At 38.6% G+C, this 21,052-nt stretch overlaps 1 protein-coding gene across 2 annotated transcripts in view; it reads left to right on the plus strand.

Moving 5' to 3' along the window:
• Nucleotides 1–21,052, plus strand: part of ABCC4 (ATP binding cassette subfamily C member 4 (PEL blood group)) — a gene marked incomplete at both ends in the record, with an annotated part of 152,958 nt that overhangs the window by 22,732 nt on the left and 109,174 nt on the right. For both annotated transcript variants that reach the window (XM_080356195.1, XM_080356196.1), the window contains 9 exons: nt 90–179; nt 634–797; nt 4,941–5,066; nt 8,299–8,548; nt 12,653–12,757; nt 17,736–17,825; nt 18,168–18,359; nt 19,891–19,985; nt 20,092–20,178. In XM_080356195.1, the coding sequence (XP_080212321.1) occupies nt 90–179; nt 634–797; nt 4,941–5,066; nt 8,299–8,548; nt 12,653–12,757; nt 17,736–17,825; nt 18,168–18,359; nt 19,891–19,985; nt 20,092–20,178 (1,199 nt within the window). The remainder of the gene's footprint in view (nt 1–89; nt 180–633; nt 798–4,940; nt 5,067–8,298; nt 8,549–12,652; nt 12,758–17,735; nt 17,826–18,167; nt 18,360–19,890; nt 19,986–20,091; nt 20,179–21,052) is intronic.

Raw genomic sequence — 21,052 nt, forward strand, 5'->3', positions numbered from 1 at the left:
GATATTGTATTTGAGTATCAAGTCTTCTGTGTACAGAGGTACTGTGCTCTGTCAGCTGTGACAATTTGAAACTGTTCTGACTTTTTTAGGCACTTCGTCTCAGTAACGTAGCCATGGCGAAAACTACCACTGGTCAAATAGTAAATCTTCTGTCGAATGATGTGAACAAATTCGATCAGGTAAGGAGTATTGCAGATCTCTCCAAGGGGCTAAAAAGTTGTGGGGTTTGAATGTAGAAGTTTTTGTTTACCACTGGTGACCGTGTTGCTTGTGAAAGTTTCTTCTAGTTGTTTCTCAAACATCATAGGAAGAGAAATATTCTCTTAAAATACGGGAGGAAAACATACTTCCCGCCCCTCTACCCCTTTGAATATTTTCCTGCTGTTCTCTTAAGCTCAGAGAAATGTTGGTGCATGAAGATAAAACAAAATCAGTGTGGCAATTTGCATACTTTCTGGAGGTTAGGCACCTCCTTGCACATTTAGGTCTCTGAGTCTGGTGCAGAATTCTCACTGGATGCCTCAGTACCTGCCCCAGGCAAAGGTGCTTCATCTTCATCAACCTTGTGCTATTAAGGTTTAATTTTTTAGCTAAGACCGAAAGCTAATTTTTGTTTCTTAACCATTTGCCTAGGTAACGATTTTCTTGCACTTCTTGTGGGCTGGACCAATTCAAGCCATAGCAGTAACAGTACTTCTCTGGATGGAGATAGGCCCATCGTGTCTTGCAGGAATGGCGGTTCTGATTATTCTTCTTCCCGTCCAGACCTGCATTGGGAGGCTTTTTTCTTCCCTAAGGTAAGGGTGCACGTCTTGGGTTGTAGGTATTTTCTGTCCTGAGTTTTAAAATGTGCATGCTGGATGGAGGTGGAGTACTGCTCTGAGATCGGCTGCTGTCTGGTGAGGTGTTTTGCATTGTCTTTTATCTTCGCTGCCATTTTTCATCATTGCTAATGTGAGATTTCTGAATTCCGGTTTAGGGACTTGAAGTGTTCTGTCTTCCAGACATGCTGTAAATATCTGCTACTCAATAGCTGTCCAGAATATTAGAAGAGTTGGGCTACTTCTGTAGCTGCCTTACTGTAGATCTTGGCATAGAATTGTGTGTAACTCCTTGAGCTCTGCCTTCCTGCATTGATGCTTAGGGAATGGTTGCTACAAAGGCAAGACTGTCAGTCCTGATGTAAATTTGACTTACTGGAGTGATACAGGAGTTGTAGCAGAAAGCTCTGAAAGTTTCATGTTCAAAGATTTTACTCTGTCTCCTCCAAGACAAAGATGCAGAGCGGACAAAGTGGAAAGAACTGAGAGAAAAAGGAAGAAAGATATTACGATGGTGGTTTTCATGCCAGCTATGAGATTTATAACTTTAAGGTTCCTGGCTGTGGAGATAAAAATAAGTTTGCAGTAGTTTTCCATTATCAGACAAATTTAATTTTTTTTTTTTTTTCTGTGACTTCTTCCTAAAAAAAAAAAGCTTGTCTCAAGTGGGAATATTGAATTATCTTCAATGTTCTGGCTTCCTAACTTTTTGTTTCTTGTGTAATTAATCATGCTCTACTTACATCATGAGTTTATAAATGGCTTTGGCGTCTAAATGGGAATATTTTTGTGTTCCTTTACTGTGTACACATATGCTTAGTAGTGTTTATGCATCTTTGTTGCATTTGTATTCAGGGTGAATGGATTCCTTCTAGCTCTTTGGATAAGTAAAACTTTTTTAATTGAGTTACTGTTGTTGTCAAGTTGTATTTTAAGACAAGTTTTCCAGAGGTATTGAGGCTGGCATTGCCATTGCATGGCTAGGTATGAAGAGTGAGCTGAGAATTACCAAATCAGACCAACCCTAGACTTCCTTCTATTTGTTACCACTATGATAGTCTTCAGTTATTATGTTTATGTACTATTTCTCAAATAATGAGCCATTCAGTGTTCTTTGTCAAATTATTAGGGTTTTTTTTTAATTATAAAAGCTGTTTGTGGAACACTTTCAGTATATTCTTAAACATATATTTTCACTGCATGTGTAATATGCATGCATAAGAATCAAGCTACTTCACTGTTGGGTTTTGAAAGTTTTTGAGGTTTTGAGCTTTAAGTCAATAGTTAAAATACTTAGCATTTCAATAGTGCCTTATCCATGGTGGTAAGCATTATTATCCCCATTTTACAGATGGGAAACTGAGGCACAAAGAGATTAAGGGACTTGTCCAGGGTCAGACAACAAGGTGCCAAAAGTGTCTTCTCGAAGGTATGTATTTTAAAAGTTAACCAGTGGCAGTGTAATGTTGTTTGGGTTTTTTCCCCCATTCATTAACAGCCACTTGTTTGGATGCAGTATGGAGGAACAAATTTGTTAACTACAAGAACTTTTACTTGTCTGCATGTGCATAGATCTTTTATTTGTAAATAGAAATGTGCAGTGAACAGAAGGAGTTAATGGGAAAACTGAAATGGATTCCAGCTCTGTGGTGATGAGTGTGTTCAAGTGGCAATTTCTGGGAATCTACATGGGTTTAAGGAAATCAGGCTATGAAGAAGTAATTTAAGGATTAAAGCTTTTGCTAAAATCCAGGCACACTTAGTGTGACAGCTAATTTGTGCTATTATTCAGCATTGTGCTTGTGACCCAGTCTTGTAAACACGTATATGCACACCAGTTTATGACGCTGGCATCAGCTTAGTGCTAAAGGAGTTCACAGAAATGGCCTTAGTATCCTGTGGAATGGTATGCTCTGTATTATGCAGTGTATGTTTTACGTACACAAGCACTACAAGTTTTACAAAATACACACGACCTAATTATTATTTGAGAAATAGTTCAATTATTAGACTGAAGACTATTTAATATATATTTATTCCCAAGAGCTCAGCCCTCCCACTGCTTAGCCATGCAAATGTAATATTCTCATTTAAAGCCCTTTTAATTTTTTTTAGGAGAAAAACTGTGTGGAACTGTTGTCAAACGTGATCAAAACCCACCAAATAGACCTCATGAAATCAAAAAGGAATTCTGCAGCTTGCCTAATTTAGAATAGTTATTAGTATCATAGAGGGGACTTTTCAGACACCTAAAGAATTTTCTGGTCCTACTGTGCTCTTAAGCCTGCTGTGTGAGCATGTGTTTCCCAGTCATCTTGATCTGCATGTACTCTCAACGTTTTTAAAACGGGGGGCATGTCTTCCTCTGCTGTAAGTTGCCATCAGTGCACTGGAAGTCTGTATGCATTAAACCATTATATAATATCTCTGAGACTGTAGCTTCTGGTACGTATGTACAACGTATGTTTTTTTTGTAGTGCAGAGGAGTGTAACTTTTAAAAAATAAGCACCACCACTACCACCACAAACAAAAATAACCCTCCCAACCTCTTGAATATTTTAAAGCAGTTTGGAAGAGGATGGTTACTGTGCTAGCATTTCAGCAGGAAAACTGAAAAATTGGTTTATGGGAACTATAGCCTTTTTGATTCATGCCATTTAAAAAAGAAACCTCTCTCAACTTGATTATTTTGAATTATTTTCAACCTTCTGTTATCTGGAGACTGACTGTGCAAGTTAGGTCTGAAAGGTGACTGTTTCGAAAGGTTGCAGGTGAGAATTGTTGTTTGCTGCTGCAGAGACATGAGCAACATATGCTAAATTTTGCCTTTTGCAGTGGTGGTGTGTGCATGGGGAAGAAAGGACAAGCCTTCACGTTCTTTGGGGAATTATTTTACTCTTCCTTTTTGAAAAAGGGAGAAGAAGACTGAGCAAAGATAATCTCGTTCCATGTCAGTATGGTCGGTTTAGACTAGGATATCTTCATGCTCAATAAGAAGCCTTGATTGTATTAAGGCCAAGTTCCTACATTTCTTTTGTCAGTTTTCTTGTATAACTATTTCCTAATACCCTGCTTCAACCATCCCAGCGTGTTGGGATGAGAAGTTGGTGCTGAGAAGTTTTTTTTAAAATGATGAGCAGGCACTTGAAATTTTTGCTACATAAGTGCTTTAAACATGGTAATTTGTTCCGGAGCATCAGAGAAATCTTATGGGGGCAGGTTAAGCTGACAAAACCCAGCCACCTCTTCTAAAGAGCTGCTTTTTTTAATATGTTCTCTGAACCTTAACTTTCATTGGTATAAACAAAAATAAGTACATTAGCAGGAAAAGGTATATTTTATCAAAATAAGGCCTACCATAGCTCACTACTTGCAAAGCATGTTTGTCTACATGAATGAATTCAGAATTGTAATAAGCTTTATTAGCAGGGTTTATGCATTCATTACATGTGACTTTATTTAATTATATATATTTTTTCAGTTTGTTCATCAGTGCAAACATGATGTGGGCCTAAAACAAATAAATTTACTTTAGTATTAATTACACTGAATGCTTAAAGAATCTTTATTAAACAAAACCATATCTAGATTAGCTGTCCTAAATTATAGCTCATGTAGTATTGCTAAGTAATCTTTGCTTCAACTAGAGTTAATCTTGAAAAGACAAATGGAAGCTAGTTTCTTTAACAACATCAAAAGAGCCTTATGAGAATGGTGCTTATTTTGGCACTTCAAAACCATTTTTTAAAGTAATTTTCTGATTTTTTTGTTTAGTTCTAAATGTAATATTTGTAAATTTTTTAAGGTTTCTTTTGTACACAAATGTATTGTTTAAGGAATACCATGTGTTTGTGCAAGCTGACATGTAATTCCGAACACTGAATCAACTCATATTTCCTTGAGAAAAGGGAATACCAGGAATACAGGCGTACCAAGTCTGTCTGCTGTGTATCAGCTTTGAGATACTGTTTCAGGAAGGCCCTTTAATACAATTACAGTTACACGAATCCTCTTTACACATAAAAGCAAAAACGTCATTAATATGAGTGTGTAATGTGATTATAAATAGTTTCTCTTCTTTTGAGAATCTGGGAATTTTTACTTTGTGCTGTTCACAGAAGCAAGACGGCCGCCTTAACCGATGTCAGGATTAGGACCATGAATGAAGTCATAAGTGGTATGAAGATAATAAAGATGTACGCTTGGGAAAAATCATTTGCGGAACTTGTGAATGGTTTAAGAAGGTAATCCTGGAAAGATACAGCTTGGTATATGATCGGTATCTGTTTCCATTTTTTTACATGTAAATAAGTGCATTATTTTGTACTTTGAAGTGCAGTTGACTTGAATTTCTTTGGTGTTGTGTTTTAACCCCAGGCCAGCAACAAAGCACCACACAGCTGCTCACTCCAGAGTGGGATGGGGGAGAAAATAATAAAAAAAAAGAAGTTTTGATTTGAGATAAAGGCAATTTAATAGGATAGGAAAGGAAGAGCGAATAATAATAGTAAAGGAATATACAAAACAAGTGATGTACAATACACTTGCTCACCACCTGCTGACTGATGTCCATCCCATCTGCAAGCAGAGATCACCCCCAGTGCCTTCCCCCAAGTTTATATACGTCATATGGTATGGGATATCCCTTTGGCCAGTTTGAGTCAGCTGTCCTGGCTGTGTCCCTTTCCTTCCTTCTCCTTGGCAGGCCAGTATGAAAAGTCCTTGACTGCTTAGCAGCAACTGAAAATCAGGATGTTATCCACATTATTCTTATTCTAAATCCAAAACACAGCACTATACCAGCTACTAGGAAGAAAACTAACTCTATCCCAGCTGAAGCCAGGACGTTTGAATTTTTTTTAAACTTCCTATAGCAAGGGTGAAGTAATGAAAATATGTTTGAAGGGCCAGAAAAAGAAAGAAAGACTTTGAGATTTAGAAATTCTGTTTTCTTGGGTTTTTTTACGTTTCCTTTTACAGTTGTGTTTAAAAACAGCAACTAATGAACTGTAATAGTTGTAATTGAACAATCTCATTCTCACAGTTCTGTAAACTAATAGCAAGGAACAATAAGCAGGCGTTTCTCTTCTGAGAAATATATGGAGTCTGACTTTTTGTCCTAAATGACAGTATCCCCAAGTTGTGCTCTGCTTCCCTTTCTGCATTTTGACGTATTGCTCAAGCCATCTGGGAGGGGTAGAGGGGAGAAAGGCAGCAGCTCAGAAATTCCCTAGTTGTTCAGCTGGCAAGCCCAGCTGAGTTTGGTATCCTAAGACTTTTCATCTCAGAGGTCAATCAGCATCTGATTAAAACTTACTCATAAATGTGATTTTTGGTCAATATTTATGCTTTTACTTGACAATATAAGAGCATTCAGCGCTAAAGGATAACTGGAGGAGTTCAGGTGCATATTTCTCATTATTTACTTTTCATGTTCTTCTCTAGCATGTAAGTAGAAGGTTGTTATCCTGCTGTAGATTCTTTTTTTTTTTTTTATTTGTTTTATTTGAAATTCCTTTTTTTAAAAGGATTTTTTTTCCTTTACATCCATGTGCAGGCTTGCAAACTTGCTAATGTGCCCTGGTACATTTCCTCTCATGCACATAATCCTTTCCTCCTTGTGTGGAGCCAGAGAGGGTATTTCTTTACTGAAAGCTTCCTTAATGAGTGTATTCGAATAACTAAACTTTAGATTTCCAAGTCAAACACCTTTTTAGGATTAGAGACTTCCTTTTAAGTGATGGAGAGAAATAAGCTCTTCTAAAACATATTTTGACCTCTCTTCTTAAACTGCGCTGTGGAAAACTGTAGTTAAAAGTTTTAAATTCAGACAGGTGTTTTATTGGCCATTCTTCCCACAGTGGCCCTTGGCAGTTGCTAAGACGACATCTGAACTCCTCCATTGCTCTTTTTTCCTGTGGCTTCCCGTATTAGTTTCCTTTTATATAACCCTGTGCCTTAAGACAATGTAGTATATTATGTACAGCCTGCGGCTAGGCTGTAATTTGCCTAATATTTATGGAGAGTAGCACAAAGAACTTGCTGATTATCCACAGATAGCAAGAGGATTATTAAGGATTATTAGAGGGTGGGAAAAGAGTTTCATCCAGGATTGTAGAAGTAATTGAATTAGACCCAGTTCAAGGAGTTTACATACAAATGTTCTTTCACTGTACTCTGGAGGAGATCAGAGATTGTGAGCCCTTAAGCTGAAAAATGTAAGTGTTTGAAACTCTTTGAAAGTCTGTCAATTCAGCCAATTTGGCAAGTATAGTGGGAAAGCTGCTTAACTAGTTTTCCAGTAGTGCATCCCGCATCCTTCTTTCTGTTCAGCGAGGACTTAAGTTATGTCAAATTGTATAATCATAACTCGAGTTTCTAATCTTAGTGTATGGTTCCAAATGTAAGGTAATCAGAATGATCAAGATTTTCCCTGAGAATTGCCAGAATATTTTGGAAGAGAAATTAGGAATTGTTACAGGATTTTATATTCTTTATTAATTCAAGCAGATAAAACTAGGGTATATGGGGAAGGAGTAAGTTATTATGGCTCTCTTGATAAAGAAAAAATGTTATTTTAGTTATTAAGAAGTTCAGCCTGATGGCGTCCACATTGTAGATAGCACAGTAACATTTTGAGGACTAGACTTGATGAGTCATTTAGAAGTGGAAACTGAAAGTGGAAATTGAGAACATCAGCAGCTTTTCAGTTGCTGGAGGGAGACTCTTGTGTCTCTGCAGTACTTCAGTCACTATTGAGCTCGGGTTATGGCTGGCAGAACAATTGGCCTCCCAGATCAGTAGTTTCTGAATTATGAACCAGAATTCCTAGAGCAAAAGAAGCCAGGAGCAGGGTTCCAATTGGGAAGAATTTAGCCTGAAATTGAAGGAAATACTGCAGATTCTATTGATCTAGTTTGAGAAGCAGCAGCTGGATAATGTTAGATACTTGGGCCACAGGTGAACTCTTGATCTTTTGGAAGTTGTCTTGTTTTTTCAACTGCAGAGTGTGCGTTGATCTTTCCAGGAGGTTTATGCCTGAACTCCACAGGTTTTTTATATTGAAGGACAAGGAGTTTGTGGGTGCTTATCCCTTACACAGAGGTGTTTTCCTCTTTGTTCTTGTATGCAACCCAGAAAGATTTGAAGCAGATTAGAATCTGAATTAAAATATTAGCTTGACCCAAGCAGGAAAAAAAGAATATTTTGGTTTTCTGTCTTTGACAAATAATTATTTTCTACAGCTACTATGATATTAAATATAATAATTTTTCCCACTCAGTCTCTAAGCCTTTTAGATTTCTTTTTGTTACTTACTATATAACATAGATTCTTTATATATCAGCTGGGGTGCTGCGAGGGGCATAGAAAGGTTATAAAAGTAAAATCCTGAGTCTGGCTTTCCCTCATCCTTTTGTTGGGGGCAACTGTAATGAGAGAGAGATTTATGTGATTGTTTCTATTTTACATTTTTAGGAAGGAGATTGCCATGGTTATGAAAAGCTCCTACCTTCGAGGACTGAACTTAGCCTCTTTCTTTGTGGCAAGCAAAATAACAGTGTTCATGACGTTCATGGCATATGTGCTGCTCGGCAATGCTATCTCTGCAAGCCGGGTGTTTGTTGCGGTGTCCCTGTATGGTGCAGTAAGACTGACAGTAACTCTCTTCTTCCCGGCGGCTGTTGAGAGAGTATCCGAGGCGGTGGTTAGCATACGACGAATCAAGGTATGGTGATGGATTTGAATGGTATGTGGATTTCTTCTCTTACTCTAATATTTTTTTAATGTCACCGAAAAAAGCAGCCCTACTTTAGTTTTGCAGTTTGGGATTTTTAATGAAATAACCTCTTTTGAAAGCTAAATGTGTTTCTGTGTGTATGTGTGTGCAAAACATGACATGGGCTGTAGGGCAGGCTGAAATGTAGGCAAAGAGTGTACATGCAAAGAGATGCTGTAGACATTTATGAAGCAAGAGGAACGTGTGTAAAGATATGCAGATATGTTGGGACTGGGAGTTGGAAGACAAAGAAGAGTGATGGAAGCTGTAGGATTCACATTCCATTTGCACTGCTCTACACTGTCAGCTGTGGAGGAGACGTGTGAATCCCAGCTGGTGTGGTGACTGCTTTCACTACTGGAATGAGCACTCAAATTCAATAAGGATGAACATCAGTAATGCTGCTGGTTTTGGCAGATGGACTTTATTTTGTTTGGTTTGCTGGATTTAATGTATGTTGTGGATAGTCATGCTTGATGTGTGTACCAGGACTTTAGCATAAACTGCAAAGCAAAAGGCTTAACTGCAAAATGCATTTTGAATTTAAAACTTTAAAAATCCCGAATTGTCAAGTTATTGAAATACATAATTAAGCATGACAGCCATTTTAGAACTTTGTTTTGCAAGAAAACCAGGTTAATCTAATCTAAAATAGGGCAAACAAACACTTTAGATGTAATCATATGGCTTTGCATAGTGTCACTGTGCCATTTTTTGATGAAAGTAACTAAAAATCTCCTATTTTATTTTCTTCTCCAATATGCTCGAATATAGTAGATCAGCTTTTTGTTGATAAATTGTCCAACTATATTAAATTTACTAACTATACAAAAACCTATGTATTAAACAGGTAATCTTTGCACTTCAAAGAAGCATTTTGTAAGAGCTGACACAAATTGAGTTAGAGAAGGTTAATATGTGAAAATCATGAGCACAGCAATATTGTAGGCACTAACATTTATTATTACTTTTTAAACTCAAATGTTGGAGAGGAGTGAAGTGCTTGGGATGCTGGATGTTGCACACTGTCTTTTCTGTGCTTTCTGTATCCAGCTGCAGGGCAGTGCTCTTTCAGGGGATCTTACAAGCTGTGCAGGTTGAGAGACGTGGATGCCTGAAAACGATGCTGTGAAACAAGAGAACGGCACTTGAGCAGAGGCAGTGATGATCTGTGCCCTTTTTCCCTCTTGTGTCTGTTTCCAGCGTATCGTAGTGGTCACATGAATTTGCTTCTGGCATCTGGCTCCAGCTCCCTGGCACTTATGATTCCTTAAGGATGGTTTTTGGAAACCAGCTCCAGCATTAAGGTTCATTGGGCAAGGAGTTGTCCTAATGAATCTGTAGCATCCCAGATGCTGTTGCCAACTTTTTACCTTCCATGTCCCAAACTATTTTAGGGTGGGATGTTTTGCTACTGAATCACAAGATGCTACTGATGACCAAAGATGTGTTATTGAGATGAAAATAAGTGGAAAGGAATTAGGAGAAGAGAGAAGAAAATACAGAAAAAAAATTATTGAGATGATGGCTAGGTATATTTGGGCAAAACTGAAAATGTATTTTTTTAAGAAGGTGCTTTCTCTTATGTTTTGTAGAACAAGCGAGGTTTCTGCACTGATCTTAAAGTACTCTCAGATAGAGAGAAGGAAGCAGGAAATACTTTGCTTCATGTGACAATAAAGAATGATAGTCATCTGGGAAGTAGTAGCCTTTGTTTCCATATTCATTTATACATACATAAGAACTGTGTGGCAAAAAGAAGAGTGATCTCTTCATTATGTTTTTCACCTAAGCTCTCTTTTCCCCTCACCCTTAGCTAGACATCTGAGAGCTGCTCTGCATCTCTTCTCTTTTGAGATGGAGCAGCAAGCTCAGGGTTCCCTTGTGAAACAAAGTGGGAGCAGTTGTTTTTGGGAGGGTTATTTTGACAGACATGCAGAAAAGAGAAGTTGTAGAAGGGTGCAAAACATAAATGTTTCTCTTTCAAGGACAGTCATATCTCGAGGTAAATTTTGCTTCTCAGCATCCTGTGGATGGTAACAACTTTATTTTTCTCTGCTTGGAAGATTATTAAGTACAAAAACAACGGAAGAATGTTTTAAGAGAACCTAAAAGGTCTCTAAGGCTTAAGTTACTTTCCTGCATTTGAAAGCTGTATTTCTAGTGTTGTTTAAAATTCATGATGTTAACCATGTAACTTTCTTCTTCGTTTATACTGGTTTTGTTTGAAAGCTTCCATATGTGATACTGTAATATTTTTTGAGTTAAATAGCTAGCTAGGATTTATACCTGGGATTAATGCTACTGCTATAAGAGGAAACACTTAGCAAATGCAGAAACAACTAGAGACAATTCCTTACTTAAGACTGCTGTGGTATTTCAGCCATCATCTAAATCCTAGTCACACTTCTGAGGTCTTTTCTCGATCCACACACCCCAGTACTCATTTAGGCTGTGTTTGGAGTTTCTTTCCCTGCCTCCCACCCTCTCCTCCCTAGTTCTTTTTCACACACACACCCATTGGGTCCTGCCCGTCTAAAAACAGCGCTCAGCAATACTCACCTGGCCAGAGAGCTCAGGTGTGTGTGGCTTTGCACATTTATGCGGTGGAGGTGTGTGTGTACGTACATTGAGTTTGCAGGCTGCTGCATTAGAACCCTTCATTTCTCAGGGCTCTCTGAAGAGATCCCCACCGACTGGGGTTGGAGCAGCCCCACTGTGCCTGTGAGCACCTGGCAGAGCCCTTGGTGCCCTCCCGTGGCTCCTGGCGTCCTCCTGATGACTTGTGTCTGCAAGCAGTCAGCTCAGTACCTGTTAACTAATCTTGGCTTCTAAGATGGAGACCTTCCTCCTCGTCTCAAAATTTGGTCTGCTAGTGGCCCGTTTAAGGTCTTTATGCACTGTGATTCAAAGCATGATAGAATTTTTCATTGTTTTTGTCTTAAACTTTTCTATAATTTGCTTTTTTCCTTTCTAAACTCAGGACACTCTGTGATTCTAAATGTCTTTGAGCTATTTGTAATCTAGGATTGGGCAAGAGGTACTGAAAGTGTGGCTATGGTACAAAGGTGCACATTTATGCAACTTGAAGGAAAGGTTCTCTGACTTGGGATATAACATATCATAGAATGTCCTGAGTTGGAAGGAACCCACGAGGATCATTGAGTCCAACTCCTGTCCCTGCACAGGACAACCCCACAGTTCACACCATGTGTCTGAGGGCTTGTCCAGTCTCTTCTTGAACACTGTCAGGCTTGGGGCCGTGACACCTCCCTGGGGAGCCTGTTCCAGTGCTGCACCACCCTCTGGGGGAAGAACCTTTTCCTCATGTCCAACCTAAACCTCCCCTGGCACATCTTCCTGCCATTCCATCGAGTTCTGTCGTTGCTTGCCAGAGAGAAGAGATCACCGCCTGCCTGTTCTCCTCAATGTAGAAGTACAGTAATAAAAGTGGAATGAACCGGTCATGCAAGTGCAAGCAAGTTTTTTGTTAATGCCCTAGACTTTAAAAAGAGGAGAAGGTCAGATAGTGTTCTGCAGCATTTTTGCCACTGGAAGAGTGCTTATTAAGAACAACGGACAGCTTCTTACTGTCCTCATCGTTTTTCTCAGTAAAACTAAAATAAAATAAGCCTTCACTTAAAAGCAGTAGAATGGTAAGGTGTTGCACCAAGGGTTTCACCTCTTCTGCGTGGGAAGGGGGAATCAAACAATTACAAGGTACGGCAGTGTTTCAAGGGAAAGACAGGACTAGTTCTTAAGGTCCATTTGATTGAGGAATTTTCTTTTGTTTGAGCATGTTGTTAGAGTGTCGTAGAACTTCCATGCTAAAAACTCCGCACTTTTTTAGGAGGGGACTGCCAGCTATTTAAAGGTACATTGTTGAAGGAGTTGTGTGTTGCTTTGGAAATGTAATTCCTGGATCATTTTTTGGCATTAATTTTTTCCCCATAGTTAATGTTCTGTATGCTGCTTCCAAATATAAGCGCTTGGGTTCCTTTCCCATTCCTGGTCTCACATTAGGCAATATCCCATGTTTTTATTTTATTGCAGAACTTTCTGATGCTTGATGAAGTCTCACACTTCAAGCCACAACTGCATGGTAATAATGAGAATATCGTTCTTCATGTTCAGGATTTGACTTGCTATTGGGATAAGGTAAATGTACTTCTACTAAATGTAAAGTATGTTGGCGCTGCAGGCATTTTACGTTTAAAAAGCATTATGTCTATCTATAGTGTGCTGATGTTTTGTATTCCATCCTTTGTGTATGAGAATCCTTTTACTATGTTAAGCTGTCTCTGTAGAATTGTACTTAAAACACTATCAAGTGCATCTTAGAAGTAGCTATTCCTGAATATTATGCTAAATGAAAACTCATACATTTCTGTGTGAAAATATCTCTTGTTATTAAACAGCGCTGTATTGTAGCTAAGATACTTCAACTGGAATTAAGGACAGACAGCACAGTAAGTTGGGCCTTAGTGTATGGGGTTTTTTTTCTGTGAACCAAGCACTGATCAGTCCATTACTCTAGAACTAGTACAATATTATACTTCTCATAACAGATGTGAAAGCCTTAGAGATTAGTCTGCATGTGTTTGTTACTCTGTGTATTTTAATTGAAAGTGTTCTGCTACAAATTGTTCTCTGCTTAAAATCTGCCAAAATGACTAGAGAAAGGGACAATACACAGGTGATAAATCTGGTATATATCCTTTTCTGTAAGAAAGACAAAGATTGACTGTTATTTCTGTTTTAAAACTGAAATTCCTATGGCAAGCAGCAATTTGTGATGAATTGTTGGAGCTATTATGAGCTGCCAGTATCCTTGCACGAGGGGAGTTTCAGTCTCCATAAGAAAAGCTGGAAGCTCTAAAAATGAATTTTGCATATAAATGTAGTGCAAATAAGACATCATGTATTTCCCTTTATGTACCCTCTTGTCCTACATGTGCTGTGGCCCAAGGAAGAAAAGTGTGAATGTGTGAGGATCTACCTATTACTACTGCTCAGCTACAAAAGAAAATTGCTACATTACTGGGCTTTGCTTTCTTGGAGTTGTCTCTGTGACATAAATTCTTTCTGAGACATTGAACAAACTTGTAATTGATATGAAAAACTCTATGGTGAATACATTCTAATGCAAAACAGGATGTATTTCTTAGTCTTTGTTTTCTTCCCAAGCCAACATTGATACCACTAACAGGTTATAGGAAATGATTGCATCATGTGCTCATAAATCACCTTCTTTTTTTCACAGGTTGTTTATATTGCGTAAAGCAGGACAGCATGAGTGGAATTACTGGTTTCCTACCACCCACAAAACTTTTTATGTAATTTTCATTTTGATATTTAATTGCAGTGTGCATGAGAGAAGTATAGTTCTCCCAGAATTATTAAAAGCATCTCAGGAAGTTACTCTTGTATACTCTTACAATGTTGCAGATGATGAGTTCTGCGAGAGAGGAGTTAGAAAAGGAATAACAAAAGCATGCTATCCTTTGTCAAGTGACCAATTTAGCTTACTTCCCTGACTAGGTTTCTAATGACTCTTTGGATCTTTATATAGACAGTGTACAGCTGGATGGTAATTTTTTAATTTTAAAGATTACGAGCCCAAAGAGCTACTAAAAATCCCAACAATCCACAAATCGCACATCACTGGAAGTAAAAAAAGAGATTATTAGCTAGACTTTTAGGAAAAAAATAACATGGAGTATTACACTTTATCAAAAGATAAACAAAAACAATTAATTAATGGTAACACTCTTGTTTTAATAAGGCCAGTATTATCCGAGTCCCACAGGCTAGTCTGATACCAGCATGGAATCAGGGATTCTTCAGGTTTTCACTGGTGTCGCTTGAGTTTACAGAACAGTCTGTCAGCTGAGCAACTTTAGATTTAAAAGTCAAGCATTTCAACAGAGTCCAAGTTTATCCCTTGTAACTTTAGTCACGGAAATGAGGAGCCTAAGTAGGATAATACTTCTGTGTGATGTTATGATCTCCGTATCCCTTAGATGGGATCACAGAATCACAGAATGTCAGGGATTGGAAGGGACCTTGAAAGATCATCTAGTCCAATCCCCCTACCGAAGCAGGAACACCTAGATGAGGCTACACAGGAATGTGTCCAGATGGGTTTTGAATGTCTCCAGAGAAGGAGACTCCACAACCCCCCTGGGCAGCCTGTTCCAGTGCTCTGGCACCCTCACTGAGAAGAAGTTTCTTCTCAAATTTAAGTGGAACCTCTTGTGTTCCAGTTTGAACCCATTACCCCTTGTCCTATCATTACTTGTCACTGAGAAGAGCCTGGATTCATCCTCGTGACACTCACCCTTTATATATTTATAAACATTAAAAAAGTCACCCCTCAGCCTCCTCTTCTCCAAGCTAAAGAGACCCAGCTCCCTCAGCCTTTCCTCACACGGGAGATGCTCCACTCCCTTCATCATCTTTGTTGCCCTGCACTGGACTCTCTCCAGCAGTTCCCTGTCCTTCTGGAACTGAAGGGCCCAGAACTGGACACAATATTCCAGATGTGGTCTCACCGGGGCAGAGTAGAGAGGAAGGAGGACCTCGCTGGACCTACTAACCACCCCCCTTCTAATACACCCCAGGATGCCATTGGCCTTCCTGGCCACAAGGGCACAGTGCTGGCTCATGGTCATCCTGCTGCCCACCAGGACCCCCGGCTCCCTTTCCCCTACACTGCTTGCTAACAGGTCGTTCCCCAACTTACACTGGAACCTGGGGTTGTTCCTGCCCCGATGCAAGACTCTACACTTGCCCTTAATGAATTGTGGTTTCCTCTCGAGTGTAGGATGTTTAAGGTCTCCCCAGGCTCACCTAAGGAGTTGCTGCCCCTGAAGGGAACATTGTTCTGTCCTCACACTCCGTGTCTTTGTTCTCTCCCTTGTGCTGCTGTTAATGCTTGGATGTATGACCCTGTGGAGAACCAGTTCAGAGGGATAAAACAATAAAAAATGAATCACTTTTAATACAGTTTGTTTTCTGGTAGCTGAGTGCCATGAACTAGCCCTTTGCAAGGTGAGGCAAGAACAAGTGGAAGATGCATATGTGGGCACAGGGGAGCTGGGACCTTTGTGGTAATGAACTGTCAGATGAACTTAGCTGTAATATTAGTCTGCGCTCTAATTTAAGTGCCTCAGTTTAGTCCCTAAAAATAGGTGTGATGAATTCAGGACAAAGTGTCTTTAATTATAACGAATTCTATTTTGTGAAAGTACCATGTCCCTTGGGTATTTGTGGCCAATGCTGTTTGCTTGCATTACTGCTTTTTTATAGGGTCTATGATATCTCACAACAGTGCTTTAATGTGTAATGTTTGGGTAATAGTTGAAAAACTTTTTTTTTTAAATTTTCTGTAATATTTTTAGGTTCTTATATCTTCTGTTTTTGAAAACCTGAGTGTGAGTGGGGGTATTTTTGCACTTTTGTGAATACAGAAGCACAGTCTCAAGAAGTTTGAAGAAGGGCCTGTGTGTCTGAAAGCTTATGTACTTTTACATATAGCCCAATTTATTTCATAAGAGATTTTTTTCTCTTCCTGCAACCTTTGTATTAAAAAGAAAAAAAGAAGCCTTGGCTGCCATGAGTTTGTAGAATTCCCCTGACCTTCGCGCTATCTGAACATCTGAACTGTGTTCTCTGGACAGAGAGATCAAGTTCATGATAAAACACTGATTGGGAAGGAGGGTGGAGAAAAGGAAAAAGGCCCCATTGATGCCACCTTGTGGAAATTAGTAATAGCAACAAAAGTAGTTTTGCAGAGTTGCACAACGTGCACAAGTTCGGGTTCTCACAGCATGACTCTGATTTTTTGTGAACCTGTGGCGCTTCTGCAAAGTAGGGGCTGTGGTGGGGGGATGTGCAGGTTTGGGTTCTGGGTACGGTGCTGCCCAACCGAGTATTTCTCCTGGCACATGTGGTCACGTGTGGGCCAGCCTTGCTCCCCCAGCTGTCACAGGTGTGGATGGACACTGTACCTGTGTCTCTCCCAAATAATCTGAAACGAGTTCCAAGCTTCCCCTTTTCGCAGTACCAGAACTTGATCATGCAGCATCTTTCATGTGGGGTTAGGTGGTGGACCCTATAGCTTCAAAGGGTGGCTGGAAATTTTAAGCAGTCTGCAAGCTGTGTAGAGGTATACTAGGTATTCTTCACCTTGCTCTCCTTTCTTGAAACTTATGGCTGGGTTTGGCCTTTTAATAGAAATACTGCTTTTTAATTATTTTTTTAAAATGCATATATTTTCCTGTTTGCATTTTAGTGTCAGTCATGCTTCATGAGGTCTAAGATGCATGTAAAGGCAGGTCGTGTTACAAGGGTGTTTTGCTTTAATGAGGTGGAGCTGCACCAGGCCCTTAGGAATTGCAGTTTCGCATAGCTATTAAACACATGAGCATCCTTTCTTCTCACAAGAAATAGGAGTTTTTACAACCTCGATAGGAGAGGTGCAAAATACCTAGAGAAATAAGCACTTATCAGTAGCATAACGTAAAGGATAGGTATGCTAAAAAGGAATATTGAACAAACAATCCTAGGGTAGTTATTTTCGCGCAAATAGCGCACTGTGTTGTGCATGAAAAGTCTCGGAGAATCCGTATCCTCCAAGATGAAGCTGTGTAAAATCAAATGGTGTTTTTCTGTTTTCACTTCGGATAGAGCCTTGACTAGAGCAAACACAGACCTGGCTTTCCTGGGACTCCGAGAGAGCTTCAACCCCCCTTTTTCCAGCATTTTTCTGGCTCCTCAGAGTCACTGGGCTGGCTGTGCTGGGGCCATGAATGCCGGTGTAGTAGCCAGCATGTGTCCAAGGTGGCCACCCCAGCTTTGTGCTGAGCTGTGGTGAGGACGCGAGGCTTCTGCCTTCAGGTTCCTCGTTCCTTGAACGCTGTTTTATCTGTGCGACTCATTTGGTGCAGGACCAGGGTCTTCCAGAAGTGTTTGTGAATTGCTGAAGAGGCACGCTGTGTGCCTGAACATGTGTTGGGCCTATGGGTTGCTAATTTATAGTGATTTATGTGCGTTGTATTCTGTTTCTAAAGAGTTGTTTTGATGGTGCGTATTCTATTACTGAGGAAACCTAATTTTTTTCTTAAATTCACAGAGTTTAGAAAGCCCAGCACTTCAGCAACTTTCATTTACTGTCAGACGAGGAGAATTATTGGCTGTGATCGGTCCTGTAGGAGCTGGAAAGGTAAGTCTTAATGTTTACTCCGTTCTGTGGGTTTTTTATGAGTTTGTTAAATGTAAATAGAAACTTGAAAATGTACAGTAACACCACACTTGACATCGAGATGCTGGTGTTCAAGACAGGCAGATGAACTCCTAGGGTTGGGGAGGAGGTGGTCCAGAATTGAACAATATTTTATACGTTGCTTCTAGGCTCCATGCAGGGAGTGCTCGTGCTCTTCTACTGCTGGCAGTAGTTTGACAGACAGGGGGAAATAGGTCATTGTGCCAGTAAACGCTGCTCAGTCTCTGTGATGTCTTTAACGTGATCAAACTTTTCAATTTTTACTTTTTACATCTTTTCCAGTCTTCACTCTTAAGTGCTATACTTGGTGAGCTGCCTAAAGACAAAGGTTTGATAAATGTTACTGGAAGAATCGCCTATGTTTCTCAGCAGCCTTGGGTGTTTTCTGGTACAGTAAGGAGTAATATACTGTTTGACAAGGAATATGAGAAAGAAAAATATGAAAAAGTTTTAAAAGTCTGTGCTCTTAAAAAGGTACGATTTTCTCCTTAAGTGTTTTATTTTCATGATGTTTATTTTTATCTTGGTGTTCTTTCAGACTTGTGGTATGTGTTGCAATATATAACATGTAGAATTGATTATTATTAGTAGCATGTGAAAAAGATCCTATTGCTTAACAGAAATATGCGTAATTATTTTTGACATTTGTGTAAGCACATTCTTGTAATTCCTAAAACTTTCACTAGAGGGAGATCTAGCTTATGTGAAGCACAGACAAATTAGGAAAAAGCTACTCCCAATTATTTAATTTCATAATCATTTTAGCCTTTTGCACTGGTGTTATTGTAGGAGTATGTGTAAATGCAATAAAAGGTGGAAAACAAATTATCAAGCTGGCTCTGTTTGTAACTTCCATTTTGTATATATCCTGTTTGGTTTTTTTTGAAAGTAAATGTCACGTCTGTCACGTATTATGCATTGCTAACAGCTATCAGAAGAACCTTAGTGCTATATATTGGAGAACTTACTGAGCCCAAGTAGTTTTATGACAAAAATATCTTTGAAAGGTCTGTGTGCAAAGGAGTTTGACATGAGATATAGAAGAGGATTAAGCCAGATTTGTCAAGAAACAGACATTTTGCTTGGCAGCTAAAAAGGCTTCATGCAGCATGTTACGAGATTCCTGTCAGCAGCAACACAGGTGAAAAGCAGATGGTTACTGTGACGAAAATTTTTTGCAAGGTTTTTACACGCAGTAGATAGAGTTTTAATATCTCCTCCTGATATTCAGTCATATGCTGTTGTCTGAACTTGAAGTTTTAGTGACTTTGAAAGTCCGCAGACTGCATTAAAAAAGAAAAAAACACTTCGTATTTGATGGTAGATTTGCTTTCATAGTTTTCTTTCAAATTTATTTATCTTACAAAAGCTATGACTAAACTTTCAGAATACGTTTTATAGCTTAATATAAAATATTCTGTATTTCTTTAATAGGAAATACAATAATATGACATGGAACACTGTATTATTTTGTTGTATTCCCAAGCCCCATAAATTAACCAAATTGTGTGATGAATGTTGTTGTGGTTTTTTCTCATGGATATGTTGCAGTAAGAATAAAAGTAATGCAATTCTTAGGGACATTGGCAAATAGGAGATAATTTGATGATAATAGTTTGGTTTTATTTATTGTGACAGCTCATTTTGTTCTAGTAAAAATAATTACTTTATACTTCATAATTTTTAGTTTGATTGTTTGTTTTTTAATCGTCGCCAAATATTCCTTGTAATACTGAGAATTAATATTCCTTCTGGCAAAGCTGTAGAAAAATAGAACTTTAAGACCTCACCTGATTTTCCGGCTTTCTTAATTATCTTTTGCGGAAGGTACAAAGTCATATAGATATTTCATTTAGTATGAATCTTTATCTTTTAATGTGAGACTATAAGTTAAGACTTTTCAAAGAAGAAAATGTTATGTTGAAGCAGTTTTGTCGATCCGAAGTTAAAATGATGAAAAAAAAAATAAAGAAAAATCTTTCTATCTCTTCTTTCCTGTTCACAGGACTTGGAACTATTAGCAGATGGTGACTTAACTGTAATAGGAGATCGTGGAGCTACGCTGAGCGGGGGACAGAAGGCTCGTGTAAATCTGGCCAGGTTAATGTTTTCTGCTGTTTCTAAAATTTACAAGTTGTCAGACTTTAGTGACTACAGTAAATAAATACAAGACTTTGCAATACTGACTTTTCTTTAAACCTTTTAGAGCTGTGTATCAGGATGCAGACATCTATCTCTTGGATGATCCACTGAGTGCAGTAGATGCTGAAGTTGGAAGACATTTGTTTGAAAAGTAGGTTACTGCTTTATTTTTGTACAATTGTTATCTTATAATTATTTTTGGAAAAATATGAGAAAACACTTTCAGGGAGATGGATCTCTTCATGAACCTTAATGCATTTACTTTCTGAATTTGTTTGTCCTCTTATTTTGTATATTTGGAAGTCACGTAGTTTTTTTTCCCATGCGTGTCTGTCATTTTGTTCTTGATTTTTAAAAGCCCTGTAAAAGTCCGTTTTGAAGATAATAGAATTATTCTAAGGGAACGTATGCCATTTTCTTGAGGAAAATGTCAGATTTTATACCTGAGTATTTGGGTTTATAAATATCGGGTTTATGTATTTTATATATATATATGAGTGAAGAATAATATGGGTTGGGATTTTAAATCACTTCTTAGTTTGCTACAGCTTTATTTGCATAGTAATAAGCACTTAATTAAAGTGGCTAAAGAAAAGGACAGAACTCTCAGATTTTTTGAGTGATTTTTCATTTTGGTTCTTGAATGGTTGAAATCTCTCTTAGCTGAAACAGAAAACCATGGCCTACAGAGCAGACTGTGGAGAGTAGAAATAGAGGAAAAGATAATGTATAAGCTTACTGTGAAAGCAAGCGATACTGGACCTTCTTTCATTCCTGAAGAAACAGAAGAGTGTTTGTGACAAGTCAGGTTCCCTTCTCAGTGGATTCTCCCTCCTCCATCTCTCTCTTCTTTCACACTGCCTAATCTATGGCACATAGCGAGTGTGAGAATAATCCAGTTATTCCCAGGCCGTGTTTCATCCTTGCTTCCTCATAGCCTGGTATTAAAAAGTATAATCTAGAATTTATTAGAAGTAGAAGACAAAAAATTCTGTTTACTGAGTTCATTGGGCTTTGGTTGAAGC

This window comes from Nesoenas mayeri (assembly GCF_963082525.1).
Source record: "Nesoenas mayeri genome assembly, chromosome: 1".
Lineage (NCBI taxonomy): Eukaryota > Metazoa > Chordata > Aves > Columbiformes > Columbidae > Nesoenas > Nesoenas mayeri.